Below are 18,404 nucleotides of genomic sequence, written 5' to 3'. Positions count from 1 at the left end.
CTGGATGGTAACATCAAAACAAGGTGGAGGCCAAGGATAGGCACCCAAGATTGAGCTCCATGTCACGCATGCCTTCTTCCCCACGGTGTAATCAAATCTTAAATTGAGCATTGTTTCTCGTGCCTGGTAATGCCAGCACTCAGGAGGCTGGAATGGGAGGCGTGCTGGAAGTTCAAACAGTGAGACCCCGACTTAAAGGGGGCGGGAAGTAGGGGAAACAATTTAATTTGTAAAGTCAGATATGAAACTTTTGCTTCTCATTACCTTTAAGTCTTTCAGCCTGGTAGTTGTGTTTAAATAAGATAGCTCTGAACAAGAGGCCATTTACGCAGCTAATGTTTACTAAAGCTGTCATTTTTATTGGGATGTATAATAGCCTTATCATTTAGGGTATAATACTTATCTAAATCTGTTTTCATTTTGTTCGTGATTTGAAGTAATTTTCATCTTACCAAATTTTGGTAGATGATTGATAACATTTCTACAGTTGCTTCATAATGTGAAGCAACTAAAATAGCTGGCCTTGTGAGGTGCAGATGGGGGATCAGTGTTTTAGGAACATTGTGTACATTCTTTTGCGATGTAATTATCTCATCAAGAAGTTTGACTTTGTTACTAGATAGCAAGTATTTGCATATATAGCAAAGAAAAACAAATGATGTCCCTTTCCTCTTTGTTACCTTAGGTGGCCCACACCGGACAGTTCAACCTTTCAGTGATGAAGACGCATCCATTGAAACAATGAGTCACTGCAGTGGCTATAGCGACCCTTCCAGCTTTGCCGAGGATGGTAGGAGTTTCCAGTGTAAACTTGGGCTTGCCACACATATGGTGTAGGTGGGGGAATTGTAACTGTGAGCTGTTCTGTCCCTTTGCCTTCTTACGGCACAGTGTCTTTCCATTCCATAGGCCCAGAAGTCCTTGATGAGGAAGGAACTCAAGAAGATTTAGAGTACAAATTGAAGGGGTTAATTGACCTGACCCTCGATAAGAGGTAAGAGTGTTAAAAGGTTTCCGTTCTGGGTGATTCTAATCAGTTACTTTTAATTTGTACCACAGAAGTGTGTTCTTCTGAAGCTTGGTTTGTTTACTTTGATGATGTTACTTTGGCCTTTTAATTTGGTAGTATGATTATTCTAGCTTAATATATATATTATGATTGAAATTTATTTGTTCTACTACTAAAAATGACAAATTACTAAGTTACTTGTCTACTAAATTTGTTATGGGCGTGAAAACTACCAAGGTAAATTTTCTTGAGGGTATCTCTGGAGATTAATAGATGGAAATGGGAATCTTAGAAGATACAGGTGTGAGTACTAGACTTAGAATGTTTTAAAAAATAGGAATTTACTTATGAATGGTGGCTGTGGATCAAGTTGAGCTCAGGAGTTGGAGGCTGGCTGGCCAAATAAGAGGAGCTAGATTTAAAGGAGTAGCATGGACTAGAAGAGTGAATGTGCTAAAATGCATGCTAGATAGCGTGTGTTGAGCATTGAGAGTCAGATTATTGCAGTCGTTTGTGTCTGTGGCTACTCACAAAGTGAAGTGCCGTGACAGAAAGCGCCTCGGAAACCTGTCGTTCAGAATTGACGGAGTGGGTGGGAAGCGGGTTAGTGAGAGCTCCTTGGAGCCCGGCTGGCGACAGGTGTGGAGATTAATGTCTTCAGAAGCCGAGCTTGTGGCACTCTCCTGACCAGACCGTCCTCTCCATCATGTTCTGAACAGTGCGAAGACGAGACAGGCGGCTCTTGAAGGTGTTAAAAATGCGCTGTCTTCAAAAGTGCTGTATGAGTTTGTTCTGGAGAGAAGAATGACTTTAACTGATAGCATTGAGCGCTGTCTGAAAAAAGGTAATTCCAGACCTGTGCAGAATGAATAGTGAAGGTGGATTGTCATTCTTTGTTACCTCAGAAGGGGTGATTGCCATTCTCAGGTTGCATAGGAAGGAATGAAAGCATCAGATTGTAACTTGAAGTCTGATTTCAAAAGACATCTTCATTTTTCTAAGCAGGGAAAGCATCCTAAGAATCCAGCTCATTTTCTCCTTGCACTTGAAACAGCAGTTGTATGCTAAAACAGTACCATTTTTAGGATATCCCTGGCCCATTTAGTTCCTTAACTGTGTAGTAGGAATCTGGAGTTTGTTGTAAAAGATGATATTTCTAAGAACAGAGAAACTATTCTAGCAGAGATAGCTAGCTAAAGTGTTTGCTTTACAAGTATGAATGAGCACCTGAGTCCATCGTACGGATCCTAAACCAAAGCAAGCTCCAGGGAGAGACCATGTCTCAAAAAAACAAGTTGGAAGCCTGGGGAGACGGCTCAGTAGGCAAAGTGATCGCTGTGTTTCTAATAACCGAAGTTTGTTCCTGACACCCACATGAAACACTGAGGGCAGTGGTGCAGATCTCTGCTTCCGTCATTGCTGTGATGGAAGAGAGATTGAAAGTGCATGTGAGCAGCTCAGTAACAGATGAGAGACTCTGCCTCAAAAGACGGTTGAAAGAGAATTAGCTCTCCAAGTCTGGGTGCCAGCCCCTCCTGTAGTAACTGTTAATCTGTTAGACCAAACTGGGACAGTCTTTCTTCTCATTTGGCCTCAGGGTGAAAGCTTGCTTATCATTGCAGCAGCTCTTGATCAACTCTCCCAGTGAACAAGGACAGGGCTAGGAAAAGTCAGGTGGCTCTAATTTTGTAACTGCTATAATTGAAAGCAGAGTTTCTTTTTAATGTGTATTAATTGCAATGATACCCTCTCCCGTAGTGATAGCTAGACAAGGTCGCTTTAAAAATCCCATTTCACTATGCATATTTTATAGTTTCTTAGATAGTAACTTAAATTCAGGCCAGCCGAGGTGGTGCATGTCCTTAATCCCAGCAGACACAAACAGGGGAGGGGCTCTGAGTTTGAGGCTGGTCAGGTCTACATAGCAAATTATAGGCCGCTCAGTACTACATAATGAAACCCTGTCTCAAAAAAAAAAAAAAAAAAAAAAAAGGCTAATAGCCTAAGTTTAGTATTTACCCAAACCCTCTAGTACACATGCTTCTTTGAAAAATGAGCTGCGTTTATATCTATGTAGAAAGAATCTTTAACTTGGGCACATATTTGGTTAAAATAATCAGAAGGGGGACCCATAAATAAGAAATGCTTGGGTTAGGCTAAGGGCAGCTGTGACACTGTTTATGTGAGTGCCTTCAGGAATTAGAAGGCAGAAATTGACGTGAAGCACACACCTGTGCCAGTCCACACACCCTCGAGGTGGATGCCAGTCTAGAGGAACCTGTTTGGAGAATCAGAGTAGTTAGGCGAAAGCCTAGCAAGTGCTCAGCTGGGGTTGAGTGAGGCCAGGCTTTTTCTCGCATCAACCTGAAGCACAGTATGGGTTGAGATTTCTGGAAACTACTCTCTTGTTCTAAATATACTGGAAATAAAGTCTGCCATGCTTGCAACCCTGCCCCTTCAGGGAAGAGTGACGAGCAGCGTGCAGCTGCCGCGTTGGCGTCTGTTCTCTGCATCCAGCTGGGCCCTGGGCTGGAAAGTGAAGAGATTCTAAAGACTCTTGGACCAATCCTAAAGAAGATCATTTGTGATGGAACAGCCAGTATCCAGGCTAGGCAAACTGTAAGTATGTAAAATTCACATTTCTCTAGGCATGACACCAGCTATAAGTAGTAGGGCTTACTTAATATCTTACTTGGATTTGTCTTAAATAGTTTGTGACACAGAGTGTTCATTTGAGCAATCTCTCTCCCATATGCTGTTATTAGATGTTGGGTTACTAGGATAGTGATGGAATAACTTTGGAGCTTAAACAGACAATAGTTTAGACACTAATGCTGGCTGGGTTGCATTTTTATGTAGGACTCTAACCTCTGGCCTGTGAGGTACTTAATCTGTCCTGGGTTTGAGAGAATTATGTGAACATTACTAGATTCTGCTTTGTGCTTCACGGGAGCTGGAAGCTGATCTGTGTGCACAGTTCCTTCTAGTGAAGGGGACCCAGAGGGTCAGTCACTTCCTACCTAGCGTGGTCTTTCAAACTTAGTAGCAGAGCTTGGACTAAGCCCTCCTGTCCTGACTTTAGTTTGTTCTTCTTTCTTTCCCTTTCTCCTCACGCCTAATGCAGGAAGTACAAAAATTGCATATTGAATTCTAAAATGTTTATTAAAATAACAATCATTAATGTCCTTTTTTTTCTTTCCAGTGTGCAACTTGCTTTGGGGTTTGCTGTTTTATTGCCACAGATGACATCACTGTAAGTAGAGTAATCTTTAGTCCAGTCAGTGCTGTTACCTTGGATTGAGGAGAGTTCTAGTCTTATTTACATTCTTCTCTATTAGGAGCTGTACTCAACTTTGGAATGCTTGGAATCGATCTTCAGCAAGGCGTATGTGAAAGAGAAAGACAACAGTGTTCTCTCCAGCACCCCCAACACAGTGCTTCACATCAGCTCCCTTCTTGCATGGACGTTATTACTGACCATATGCCCAGTCAGCGAAGTGAAGAAGAAGCTAGAACTGTATGTATTTGTATTTTCTTTTTAAACGTCTGCATGCATGTCTGTACACTACACGAGTGCAGTCTCCCTGGAGGCCAGAAGAGGGCTTTGTATTCCCTAGAACTGGAAATGGTTAGGTATCATGTGGTCATGTGGATGCATGGAATGCTGTTAACTTTCCAACTCTAGTTTCATTTTTTTAGGAAGATGAATGTATTTTATTCTATGTGCGTGTGCAAGCTGTGTGTATGCTCATCACATGAGTGCTGGTGGTCGCAGAGGCCAGCAGAGTCTTTCGGATGCCCTGGAGCTGGGGTTAGAGTCAGTTGGGAGTTTAAAGTGTGTGCTGGGACCCAAAACTTTAGTCCTCTGTGCTTCAGGTGCTCTTAAACAACTGAACCAGCTTCCCAACCCCCTTTTAGTTTCATATTTAAATTAAAAACAAGTAAGCTGTTTAGCTGACATAACTGGTTGTACTCATAAAGTGGTGCCTCTTTTCTAGGCATTTCCATAAGCTCCCAAGCCTCCTTTCTTGTGATGATGTAAACATGAGAATTGCTGCTGGCGAATCTTTGGCACTTCTGTTTGAATTGGCCAGAGGGATGGAGAGTGTGAGTATCTAATTGGCCGGAGGAGACACAGGACCGTTCCTCCACTGGCACTGTCACACTTAGGAATTGGATAATAAATTTATAGGCTGATCTCATGAGAACTTGTGATGGATTGGTTTGAGAATATAACCTGGTAGGGTTGGTGGGAACTTAGTTGCTGTCTGTAAAACTGAAGTTAGGGAGAACTAGTCACAAATACTTGCTTCCTTGATAGTCCTTCAGGCGTGCTATGCTTTCTAAGACAAATGGGAGGAATCCAGTCAGCATACATTCGGTCTAAGAGAGATTCTGGCTCCTGAAAGTACGTGGGCTTTGTGTCCTCCCAACCGATGTTAACTGCTATGGCTGGGTCCTCTGGGTATTTAAACGGGAAATGGGTGCCCGCCCGGCTGTCCCAGTTGGCCCTGATACTGGAACTGTGTTAGACTTTGCACCAGATGCCCTTTGTTCCAGAAGCCTTTTTTTCTTGGGCATTCTGAGATGTTTGGTAATCCTAGTTCATTGTTGCCATTGGAAAGGTGAATTATTCCTAGATTCTAATTCATGGTCTGTGCTGGCATTTCAAATCGAGGCTGGAGGGATGGCACAAAGGTCAAGAGCACTTTCTCCAAGGATCTGAGTCTCATTCCCAGCACCCACATGAAAGAGCAGTGGACACCAGGCACACATGGTGCACAGACAGACGTGGGGGAAAGCACATTTAGACATAAAGTAAAAGTAAAGGAAAAATTTTAAATGAAATAAGTCTGTAAGTACTTATTGTCATAAGCATAAATGATGGGGGAAATTAGTAATTAAGTAGATGTTATTTCTCATCTTGAGTTACTTAATAGGTGCTTTTTAAAATGTTTGTCTCCAATGCCAGGCAGGACTACATACAGAGAAACCCTGTCTCAAAACAAAGTAAACATTTATATGGTTCATGGCCGCCTTTTGTCACCAGTTGTTATTGAATGCATACATATGGTGGTGGTTGTTGAATGCATACATGTGGTGGTGGTTGTTGAATGCATACATATGGTGGTGGTCCCCTCACCAGTCTTAGTAGTAGTGAGGTAGCAGCTAGGAGTGAAAGTAAACTCAAGCTGTGAGCAGCTAAGGAGTCCACTTACGTGAGAAATTGAACTTAAATTTAGCAATCACTTTTATTTTACTGGGCTAACTAATTAACTAGGCAGACACTAACATGTCCCGGGTTTGGTGTTGCATTCCTCTGCTGGCTAGAAATGGCAGTATCTTTAACTCCCTCTGAAATGCACCTTAAAAATGAAGTAATGCAGCTAAAGTTTAAATTATATTTTGTTTAAATTTTGTAAATGTTATGTACCACCCAGATTAGTCTTTTGTTCTCTGATTAGATAGATGTATTTAATATAACGTAAATACTTGTCAACGGACAACAATAATAGGTTACAAACAGAACCTGGTCTTTAAAAAAATTATTTTAATAAATAAGCATTTTTACATGTGGGTAGTTACAGTGTTTTTAAAGTTAATTCAATCCAGGGTATGGGTACAGCTTTGTTGTAGAGTACTTGCTTAGTGTGAGCAAAGTCCTAGTACTGCAAAAACAAAGTTAATTAATAACTAACATGTTGATGAATTACATGAGCATATTTAAAATAATTCTCCGAGCACAGGAAATGAGTAGAATTGAATTCGTCAGAACCTTTCACTAACATGGTATTACTGATCTGGAATTATGCAGTGGTGATTCTGCGTGGACCTTGGAACAGGGTCTAAAGAACTGGCTTGTCTAGATTTTGCAGGATGCGTTGGTTAGGTAAAGTGACTGTTTAAGATTGAATAGGGTTACGCTCCTCTTCGTGCTCTCCTGGCTTACCGTGTGCTTGCTCTGTCTGTGGTCGCGTGGCTCTGGAACCATGCTGCTGGGCCCTTCCCTGCCACCCGTGCTAGTTGGTGTTGGATAGCTTCTCTTCTGTTCCTCGGTGTCCTCGTCTTTAAAGTGCGAAACATGATGTTGAGTATGTCATAGGGTTGTGTATGTCGTAGGTAGCCCTTAGTATGAAGTATTGATTGGATTGAGATTGGCTTCTTCCCCGCAGCATCTGCTAGTGACCATAAGAACTGTAGAGGATGTGGTGTTGTTGTTGAGAGCACGCAGCAGGGAAAAGGTCAGCTGGTAGGGTTCTCCCTGCTCCTCCCACCTGCCCTGGCAGTGGAGAGGCTACAGTACTGACCGAGACGGAAGCTTACACCAGCGAGTAAAATCTGGTGTTTCAGGTGCTCTCCTTGGGAAAGAGCAGCTTGGCATTCTTCCTTGTCTTTGTGGATAGTAGTCATCAAAGACGCCTTTAACTTCCCCTCAGCCCAACCCACAAAGGGTTAAAGTAGCTTTTTGCCTTAAACTTAATTACTGAGCCATGTTTCTTGCTGTGTTGTACTGCTTATTGAGACAGTAACGTGTAAACAGAAACCCCACCCTCTGGGGATGGCTGCTGACTCGCTTCGCCTCTAAGCTAGCAGTGGTTGTGTTCTGGGGACGCCATTGTCTGGGGTCCCGTAGCTGGACAGATGCTCTTGGCACTCAGATCTACATGGCGGGACTTTTGCAGCCTAGGTCCTCTAGGGCAGCTACGCTGTTGTGCAGTAGTATTTTAGAGTTGAGTTTTTGGATAATATCTGCCTGTTCATATGTGCAGATGTTAGAATTAGTCTGCAGTACAAATCTCCATCAGTAGTAGTAATTGTTGCTTTATGTAACTACTATGTTTCAGAGGTAGATTATTTGTTCATTCTAGAAGATGTTGTAAAAGAGATCTATGAAATGAAATCTTGTCTTGCTCAGGACTTTTTTTATGAAGACATCGGTCCCTTGACCCAGGTGCTCCGGGCCCTGGCTACAGATGGAAGTAAGCACCGGGCCAAAGTGGACAAGAGGAAGCAGCGGTCTGTCTTCAGAGACGTCCTGAGGGCTGTGGAGGTAGGTGTCCGCGGGGCCAGAGTGCTTAGAAGCTTGTTTGAAGTGAGGTTGTTTTGAGGGGAACTTGACCCCTGAGTCGTCTTGTTTCCTCATTTAAACCCCAGAGCAGGGTTTAACAGTGTAAGGGGCTCTTGGACAGCAGACGCACTCTCTGGTGAGAGTTTAGAGAGGACTGGGGCAGTGTGGCTGAGGGCGTCCCTATCGTGTGGAGCTCGCGGGTGCATACGCGCACTGGAGAGAGAGAGAGAGAGCCATGGTGGCATTTCCACCTCATCACAGATGGAATTCCTATCTGCTTCTCAAGCTTCCGGGTAATTCTTGAGCATCTGTGATGTCTGGGAAGAGCAGGTGCTAGAAATCCAGAGTAACAAACCCTAGGGTCTTCGTGGGGTCACTGAAGCACGGGGCGGTCAGCTGGTGGTTATCTGTGGGACTGGTGTTTTGAGAACAAATGTATTCAAGAGGCAGTCAGCTTGATATTTGCATGAGAAATTAAGCTAGACCAAGAAGCACTGGGAGAAACCCAGGCCAGAGTGGGTGAAGGTGAGGGATGAACAAGAGATGTGTCCTCAGTATCGGAACAGGCATGGCTACAGTGGGCGGGGCAGAGCTGGCAACTGGGGTAGTACCAACAGCTAGTGAAAATATGGGACAGGGAACTGTGGAAAAGCTAGTAAGAATATAAATGAGGTTTGGTGAGATGGCTTAGTGTATAAGCGTCTGCAGCACAAGTGTGAGGGCCTGTGTTCGAATCTTCAAAGCCGAGATAGCAAATGCCTGTGATCCCAGAGTTCCTACAGTGAGCCAGGAGAATCCCTGGAACCTCCTGGACCAGCCAGCCTGGCCTGGCCTACCACAAATGAGAACCCCTGATCTCAAGCAAGGAGGAAGGTGAGGTGAGGACTGACATTGGCTGCCCTCTGGCCTCCACATGCAGACTGGCGAGTGTGTGCACGTGCCCACACACACAGAGGAGGTGGGGAGAGAGAGGAGAAAGGGAAGGAAGGATTGGAATTGTTGAATATGAAGCAGAGGGGCCAGCTGTTGTTAGAAAGAAGAATGAGTTTCAGAAGTAAATGCTGATGTCTAAGTGTTCCTTGAAGCTGTGAAGATGGAAAGACTAATATGTCACTGTTGGTGACTTCCAGGATGTCATTTTGTAGACATACTTTCTCTTATACCTATAAAACCTGACTTACAGGTGACTTCATTCAAAGATTCAAAGAGGTGAATTGCTAAATGACAAGTCATAAAGGTTAGGAGAGAATTTGTTCAGTTCACTTAATCCCTTTAGAGAGAAGGGGCTGCATAGGTGTGGAGTGTTTGTGATCCTGTGACAGTTGGCCTGCTTTCTTCCTGTGCTTTTAGAGTTCTTCCAAGAATTAAAGTTGTTTTTCCATGTTCTGATGCTATCTTTGCGACTTATCTATAGGGAGATCTTATTCTGTCTGTTCTACTTCCCCTGTGCTGTCCGTTCTCTTGGGACAGTAGTTGCTAGCCTGACCACATCTTTGATGAAGAAGTATCCGTTCCAAATACTGTTCCTTTACCACTATTTTTTTTTTTAGCATAGAATTGTGTTTGGGCCATTTTAAGGGCATGTGATAATTGTGGCTCTTTTATTGTGTAGGAACGGGATTTTCCAACAGAAACTGTTAAGTTTGGTCCTGAACGCATGTATATTGATAGCTGGGTCAAGAAACATACCTATGACACTTTCAAGGAGGTTCTTGGATCAGGGCTGCAGTACCACTTGCAGGTGAGTTGACACCCTGGCTTTAATTAGGGCATGGGGTGGAGTCACGGGGCTGTCTAGCTGAGTATCAGGACGCATGCAGGCATTAGCTCTCTAAGAGTGCATAACTTCACGAACTTTCCCTAGGACTTGGGGTGTTAGAAAACTCCTTGCGTTCATACCAAGAAAACAGATAATTCCACTTCTTATTTACAGATAACAGTATCACCTACTTGGTTCACTGTGTGTAGTGAAGTAGACACTCTTTTCTGTTTGTTCTAGACAAATGAATTCCTTCGCAATGTATTTGAGCTTGGGCCCCCTGTGATGCTCGATGCTGCAACACTTAAGACCATGAAGATTTCTCGTTTCGAAAGGGTGGGTTTGTTTTTGTTGTTTGTTTTTATAGAACTGAATGCACAGCTACTCTTCAGTCAAGAGTTCTTTTGCTTTTGAAGAGAAATGGAACCAAAGCTCTTCTTCTGCCTGGTGATAGGAATGTTTGCATGTTTCTGTTGTCCTGTGCAGTTACTTGGTGAGATCCAGGCTCTTTTTACAGAAGAGTATGCAGCTTGAAATAGTGATTAGCATTGTTTCCTTTTTACCATTTCAGAAATGGTGAAATATAGTTTGGGTTTTTATTGGTGAGATTTATCTAACAGTTTTAATGTACTTAAATTTATTATTATGACCCAGGATGATGTACACCTGTTTTCTCATGAGTTTCTTTGTGATTTTTATCTCTTCTCCTAGTTGTTTGTTTCTAAGAGTGTGTTCTTTTATTGATCCATGTGTATTTTTATCTCTTCCCTAGTTTATTTGAGAGTATGTTCTCTTATTGATCCACCTGTGTTTTTCTTTTATTTCAGCATTTATATAACTCTGCAGCTTTCAAAGCTCGAACAAAAGCTCGAAGCAAATGCCGAGATAAGAGAGCAGATGTTGGAGAATTCTTCTAGATGTCTGCATTTGCTGGCTGTTTTCTAATTTCTTCCTTTATTATTATTTTTGCTACTTCTAATGTATATAAGCTTTTAGAAAGTTTTTTATCTTGAGATCAACTTTGATAATTTTTAATGTAGGGGTGGATTATATTTTAATTTAATGTTATAGTGTTATAAGTTAATGAGTTCTGTTTATTAAATATTCTCTGTAAAAATAATTGGTAACCACAAATAAAGTCTTTATGCTGTATGGTCATGGTATTTTGCAGTAAGAAAAATTAGCAGGCAAAGGTTGACTTGTTTCCACTGTGTGTCAGAAGCACTGACAAGCTGTGATCATTCACACATACAGGGTATTTCACTTGACACGTACACTTTTGGGGAATGAATTCCTCTGGAAAAGCTGCTATATTAAGTGGTCACTGTTTTGTCAGTGGGCTCATCAAAAGGCATTCCACACGGCACTCAAGGCCTTGTGTTGAGACCTTGGGAGTTCACGTTATAATCAGCTTATGCCAGAAAGTCTACCAACCTTTTTGTCCCTAAGAGCCAAGAGTAGGACATACTGTGTGAAACCTGTGCTTTTCCCTTGGAAATAAAGGTCTTTTCCCATGGAAAGTGCTTATTTTGTAATGGAAGATACACTGTTTATGACTGACAGAATGAGTCGAGCCAGGCAGGGAGTGAGACAGCTCTCTGTATTTGGAAGCAAAACGAGACAAAGCTTTGAGTGTCGAGACATTGAGATGATGAAATGCAGCATGCACAGCCTGAACATAGGCTGGCCAACTTAAAGCATGCACAGCCTGAACATAGGCTGGCCAACTTAAAGCATGCACAGCCTGAACATAGGCTAACCAGCTTAAAGCATGCACAGCCTGAACATAGGCTAACCAGCTTAAAGCATGCACAGCCTGAACATAGGCTAACCAGCTTAAAGCATGCTGGCCTGTTGGCCCTTCCTGGCATCTTGACTAAAGCATTTTGAGTACATAAGACATTGTCATTAATTAATCTACATGGATTTGTTTCCTTGACGCAGAGGGTGGGGCTAGGAAGCACGCCACTGGAATCTAGAACGTGGCATTGTATAATGTCACTTTAATTCCAAGTGTGGGCTAGGGTCATGGGAACATTGTCGATAGAATTTCTTTGCCTACATCTTCAGTTTTGCAGGTGTGTATGTTTTCTGTGACCTCCCACGTTTGTGTTCACGAGTGTTATTCTCAGGATCTGTCCATCTTTTCCTGAAATCGGGGAATCCTGCCTCCAGTTTATATGTGGGGTCTGAGTATCAGATCAAGACTTGGGCTTTCCAGGCCAGAATTTCACCCCCAGTCTTGGGTATAAGTTTTAATGAGTTTATTAAGTGAAACAGTCCAAGGCTTATTATAAAGCCAGCTTCTCCCTGTAATCCGTCAGGCACTGCTCACCTTCACCGTAGGGCTTCAGTTTGCTGTTTCTCAAGTTTATGCATTGGTAGCAGTTTCTTGTCTTTAGCCATTGTTTGGCTTTTAAGCGAAGAGTTCTCAAATCCGTTTATTTTTCCCTTAGTGGTATTTACTTGTCTTGGATTTCACACATACGGGGTGCTGCCACTGGTTCTTCCTAACCAACTTGGTTTTCTGTCAGTGAGTGTAGGTTAGTGTCTCACCAAGTGTACAACTGTTTTTGAAACGAGATGATTCGGGATTTGTTTCCAAGTCAGAGTCCACACCCACACCATCTTCCCTGGTGCCATTCTTAGAGTGCTGTGCCTCCTGTAGTTTATTAGCCACGAATACAAAAGGGGTCGTTAATGGCTCTGAAAGCTAGTTGACTTGGGAATTCTTGTGGAGAGAAAAGTTCACAATTAAACTTTGGACATCAGATTTGAGAGGTTTGTTCTGATGTGTGAAAGGTTGAGAAATGAGTTTTTTGTGTTTTGCACTTAAAATTGGTTACTTGGTAGATAGCATGCTTAGAGGGCTGGGCAATCGGAGACAAATTTTTCTTATTTTATTACTTTAAAAAAATACCAATCCAAATTCCCACTCCTACTCCCTCCACACAACCTCTCACTCTTCCCCGCTTCAATCCTAAGAGAGGGTAAGGCACATTGTCCTGTGGAAAGTCCAAGACCCTCCCTACTACATCTAGGTTGAGCAAGGTATACATCCGAAGAGAACAGGATCCCAAAAAGCCAGTACATGCAGTAGAGACACATCCCAGTGCCACTGTCAGTGGCCCCTCAGTCTGCCCCAACTGTCAGCCACATTCAGAGGGACTAGCTTGATCCCGTGCTCGTTCACTCCCAGTCCAGTTGGGAGTTGGTGAGCTCCCATTAGTTCAGGCAAACTGTCTCAGTGAGTGAACTTTCATGGTCTTGACCTCCTTGCTCATCTCTCACTCCTTCCACTCTTCTACTAGACTTTGAAAGCTCAGTACAGTGCTCCGATGTGGGTCTTTGCCTCTGTTTCCATCTGTTGTTGGACAAAGATTCTATGGAGACATTTAAGATAATCATCAGTTCAGACACTCTCTCCTCTGTTGCTTAGGCTCTTAGCTGGGGTCATCTTTGTGGATTCCTGGGAAATTTCTAGAGCCAGGTTTCTTGCTAACCCCATAATGGCTCCTGCAATCACAGTATCTCTTTCTTTGCTCTCATATCTGTCCTCCATCTCGACTATCCCATTCCCTTCTTCCTTCTACCTGCCTACCCCCATGCTCCCAATTTTGTCAGGCAATCTTGTCTGTTTCCAGGTGGATCTATATATGTTTTTCTCTGGATTCATCTTATTACTTAGCTTCTCTTGGATCATGAACTGTAGGCTCAATGTCCTTTGTTTATGACTAGTGTCCACTTATGAGTGAGTATATTCATTTTGGGGGGATCTCGGTTACCTCACTCAGGATAGTGTTTTCTAATTCCATCCATTTACATGCAAAATTCAAGGTTGTCGTTTTTTTTTACTGCCGACTAGTTACTCTAATGTGTAACTGTGCCACACTTTATCCATTCTTCAGTCGAGGGGAATTTAGGTTGTTTCCAGGTTCTGGCTATGACAAACCATGCTGCTATGAACATAGTTGAGCTCATGTCCTTGTGGTATGATTGAACATCCTTTGGGTATATACACAAAAGTGTTATTGCTGGGTCTTGAGGTCGGTTGTGTGGGGTAAAAGGGACAACTGGAGCAGGAAACCAACCAATCACTGAGTATCCTGACTCTGAACTCAGAGGAAGAAAACTTATATTTGAGATCTGGGCCACAGAGAGAAACATCCTTATCCCTGAACCCAGGATTAAAGACATGTACCCTCGCTCTGAAAAGTGTCAAAGAAACACACTTTGTCCCTAGAATCAGAGCCAGTGAAAGAAATATACCCTGGTCCTAAGATTAGAGTCAAAAAGCTAAAAAGGATCCGTGAAAGAAACAGTTTGGTCATAAAGTCAGAGCCATTGCTGATCAACTAAACTGACCAATCCCTGAGCAGGGAAAAACTAACCAATCCCCCTTCTCCCTGGGAAAACTCCGCCCCTAAGAAGCTCTATATAAGCCTCTCCACCCCATCATTTAGGGGCTGCCATAGGGCTGGCCTGAGGCTGCAGTTAATCCCTCCTTGACAGAGGCAGTTGCTCTCCTGGACTCCTCCTTCCCAAATAAAATCTCTTTCTTAAAAGAGTCTTGGGTGACGTTCGTTTGCTGGCGCAGACTAGAAGAACCTGGCTGGGATGTACCAGACCGAGCTGAAAACCCTTGCTGAGATGCTCCCTAGGGGGCCTCAGCAAGGCAGAGCAGAAGAATCTTGCTAGGATGCTCCTTAAGGGGGGCTGAGCAAGGCCAGGCAGGAAAAAGTAAAAACTTTTCGCTGGACTTTAGGAAACAGAGCAGAACTCAGCTCTCCAGAAGAGCAGGATCCCTATATCTTGCAGGGAGACCATCCCCCACAGCACAGCTTCAGGTAGCCTGGCTTCCTGATAGGACACCTGTCCTCCAGGGCTGAGCTGTCCCATTGCAGCTCCAGCTTCCAGAGCTGTTCTATTGCGGCTCTAAATATATCCTGGCTTCTCCATAGTCAGGATATCCCTGGAACACTACTGTAACACATTCCCCTACAGGCTGTTTCTTAATTTTCTGAGAAATTGCCATACTGATGTCCAAAGAGGCTGTACCAGTTTGCACTCCCACCCGCAATGCAGAAATGTTCCCTTTACCACACATCCTCTCCAGCATAAGTTGTCATCAGTGTTTTTGATCTTGGCCATTCTTACAGGTGAATCTCAGAGCTGTTTTGATTTGCATTTCTCTGATGGCTAAGGATGTTGAGCATTTCCTTAAGTATCTTTCAGCCATTTTAGATTCCTCTATTGGGAGTTTTCTATTTAGGTCTGCACCCCATTTTTTGTTGTTGGATTATTTGTTCTTTTGATGACTTTCAATTTCTTGAGTTCTTTGTTTATTTTGGAGATCAGCCCTCTGTCTGATTGTGGGGTTGGTGAAGATCTTTTCCCATTCTGTAGGCTGTCGTTTTGTCTTGTTGACCGTGTCCTTTGCTTTACAGAAGCTTTTCAGTTTCAGGAAGTCCCATTTATTAATTGTTTCTCTCAGTGCCTGTGCTGCTGGAGTTATATTGATGAAGTGGTTCCCTGTGCCAATACGTTCAAGTGTATTTCCCACTTTCTCTTCTATCAGGTTCAGTGTGGTAGGCGTTATGTTGAGGTCTTTGATCCATTTGGACTTGAGTTTTGTGCATATGGTGATAGATATGGATTTATTTTCATTCTTCCTACAAGTTTATATCCAGTTATGCTGGCATCATTTGTTGAATATGCTTTCTTTTTTTCCATTTTATATTTTTAGCTTCTTTGTCAAAAGTCAGGTGTTTGTAGGTGTGTGGATTGATATCTGGGTCTTCTATTCAGTTCCATTGGTCCTCCTGTCTGTTTTTATGCCAATACCAGGCTGTTTTCAGTACTGTAGCTCTGTAGTAGAGTTTGAAGTCAGGGATTGTGATTCCTCCAGAAGTTCCTTTATTGTACAGGATTGTTTTGGCTATCCAGGGTTTTTTGCTTTTCCATATGAAGTTGAGTACTGTTCTTTCGAGGTCTGTGAAGAATTTTGCTGGGCACTGCATTGAATCTGTAGCTTGGCTTGCTTTTGGTAAGATTGCCATTTTTACTGTGTTAATTCTACCTACCCAAGAGCATGGGAGCTCTTCTCATCTTCTGGTGTCTTGTTCAATTTCAGAAATGAGAATGCTTATCCCACACTTGAGTTTATGAAGATGGAAACTTCAAGAAATCATTGAGTAATTTCTGCTGATAGATTTCTGGGAACCTGGTGTGTAAAACAGAGTTGACAGTAGTGGAGTGGTGTGTTGAAATTGGAGCGGTAGGGCTGCGTCCCCAGCACCCCAGCCGCCTGCTAGCTCATGCCTGAAATAACAACACACAAACTGTATTCATTTAAAGACTGCTTGGCCCATTTCTATCTAGCCTCTTCTAGGCTAATTCTCACACCTGGACTAGCCCATTTCTAATCATCTGTGTAAGCACCCCAAGGTGCGCTTACCAAGAAGATTCTAGCCTACGTCCATCCTGGGTCGGAGTTTCATCACGTGTGCCTGGGAGAGCAAAGCAGGGCCTCTGCTCCAGAGAGCAGAGCTGTCGAGTCTGAGCTCACTTCCTCTTCCTCCCAGCATCCTATTCTGTTTACTCCTCCCACCTATGTTTTAACCTATCAGGGCCAAGGAGTTTCTTTATTGCTTAACCAATGAAATCAACAGATTGATATATGACACTCCCACATCAGTGGTGTGTGGCTGGCCAGCCAACCACTGGTTCTCAGCCTGAAGCAATCAACAATGGGTGTCTTTGACTCCATGGTGGCATTCATTGGATTTCCTGGGAAATGAATCTGAATATCACAAGCGACATTTGAAAGAAATAGCAAGGAATCCTTGAAAATGTCTCCAGAATAGACAATTTACTTGGCAATATTTTCTTCTGATTCAAAATTCTTCGAGCAGCATTTCAGACGTTTGAGCAGCTGCCCTGTTCCCGACTAGTCATTTTCCAGGACTCTGGCCAAAGCCAGCCACCTTCAGACAGGTGTAACTGGATGCCGCTTACCCTCTGGTGATGGCGTTCTTAGGCTCTGTATTTCCCATCTCTGGAGGATTAATTAATGCTTGAGGATAAGAAAAATTAGAGGGGGGGGGAGACCGTGATTGATCAAGAAATGAAACAGGTAGTTATGCAAAGGATACGGGATTTGAGACAAACTGGGTAATTAGGGTTTTGTTTTCTGACCTGCAGGACAAGCTGATGAGAACACCTTATCCATTCTGAGCTTAGTTTAAAATATGTGACACTTCTGATCGAAGTTATCAGTTGCATAGTCTTGGTTCTCAAAATGAGAATTCCTGATCCCCGAAAGTTAATTACGTCCCTAAAGGAAACACCGTAAGGGAAACTGGAACACATACTCCAACGGTTTTGAAGCGGAGTGATGAGCAGGTAGTTGGGGAAGGTAAGGCAGACCATAAACAACTGCAAGTCTTCCCAGCCTCACCGAGCAGCCCGAGATCTGGCACAGGCAGCTTGCGGGCAGCGGTTCTCCACTGTCCACCAGGGGGCAGAGCTGCTCGGCACAGAAGGAGGAGAAACAAGACTGGTTTTCCCAAGAGGCAGATGCGTGACTAAGCGGAGAAGAAATCGTCTTGGAAGGAATGATGAAGTGTGTAATCTTTGCACTCACACTCCTGGTAGCTAATCGGAGGCCCTGAGTCCCGGATCTGCTGCTCTAGTTTAGATCTTTCAAAACCTCCCTGAAGGCAAGTGTTGAAAGCTTGCCCAGTCGCCAGCCTGCGACACCACTGGGAAATGGGGGACCTTTAGGTGAAAGGCAGGTCGTTAGGGTCATGCTCTTGAGGGCATCTTCGGACTCGGCCCTTCCTATCCTATGCTTCTTGGCTGCCATGGGACAAAGCCGCTGGTTTCTGCTGCGCCCACTGTTTTCTCTTGCCGCAAGCCCGGGCTAGAGATCGGCAGCTGAGGGCTAGTACAAACCTTCCCTCTCTAGAACAGCGGGCTCATTGGGGATACTCTGACAGTGGGTGGAAAGCTAACACACCGGCCATCGGTCTAGCTGTGCTACCACAGCTATGCTTCCTGTTTTCTGCAGCTCTCCGGTCGGTCTGGAGTCCCTGCCCGCCAGCTGTCACCGGTAGCGCCAGCCGGTGGCAGGGTCTTAATACACAAGAGCCACCATAGCAGAGGTGTTGGGAGTGTTCCGTCAGCTGCCTCAGCCCCGCCACGCCCACCGAGTAAGGACCTTTGGCTTCAGTTTAATAAGAACCACATTAGTTACCAACTGAATCAAGGCTTGGTGGCCCGTTGTGGTAAAGCAAATATTTCAGTAATACATATCTAAACTCTCGGACATTATGAGGGAATTTTGCATTGCGTGGCTAAGTTAACACTAAATATAGACCCACCAATTATGTGCTGGGTTTATGGGCCTCCTGGGAGCCCTTGTATGCAGCAGAAGATCAAACGACAGAAACGGTAGAAAGTTTTGCTGGCGTTGCTCCCGCGTAGTTGTCTTTTCCAGGCAACTGAGCAGTCACTTCACATTTTCGTAAGTAATCTGCATGCTCTTCCGTCCTGAGACTGAGCTA

The 18,404-nt window shown here is 43.7% G+C and overlaps 1 protein-coding gene across 2 annotated transcripts in view; it reads left to right on the top strand.

Moving 5' to 3' along the window:
• Ifrd1 (interferon related developmental regulator 1) overlaps window positions 1-10,989 on the top strand; it is a 41,587-nt gene extending 30,598 nt beyond the window's left edge. For both annotated transcript variants that reach the window (XM_050158675.1, XM_050158673.1), the window contains exons 2-12: window positions 686-790; window positions 910-994; window positions 1,729-1,853; window positions 3,471-3,628; window positions 4,212-4,262; window positions 4,348-4,526; window positions 5,008-5,116; window positions 7,926-8,060; window positions 9,691-9,819; window positions 10,078-10,173; window positions 10,665-10,989. In XM_050158675.1, coding sequence (XP_050014632.1) covers window positions 742-790; window positions 910-994; window positions 1,729-1,853; window positions 3,471-3,628; window positions 4,212-4,262; window positions 4,348-4,526; window positions 5,008-5,116; window positions 7,926-8,060; window positions 9,691-9,819; window positions 10,078-10,173; window positions 10,665-10,754 — 1,206 coding nt within the window. In that variant the 5' untranslated portion in view covers window positions 686-741 and the 3' untranslated portion in view covers window positions 10,755-10,989. The remainder of the gene's footprint in view (window positions 1-685; window positions 791-909; window positions 995-1,728; window positions 1,854-3,470; window positions 3,629-4,211; window positions 4,263-4,347; window positions 4,527-5,007; window positions 5,117-7,925; window positions 8,061-9,690; window positions 9,820-10,077; window positions 10,174-10,664) is intronic.
• Window positions 10,990-18,404: the final 7,415 nt, after the last annotated feature.

Source organism: Alexandromys fortis, unplaced genomic scaffold (genome assembly GCF_014885135.2).
Source record: "Alexandromys fortis isolate MF-2015 unplaced genomic scaffold, M_Fortis_MF-2015_v1.1 scaffold_101, whole genome shotgun sequence".
Classification (NCBI taxonomy): Eukaryota; Metazoa; Chordata; class Mammalia; order Rodentia; family Cricetidae; genus Alexandromys; species Alexandromys fortis.
This window is presented reverse-complemented; position numbering and strand designations above follow the sequence as displayed.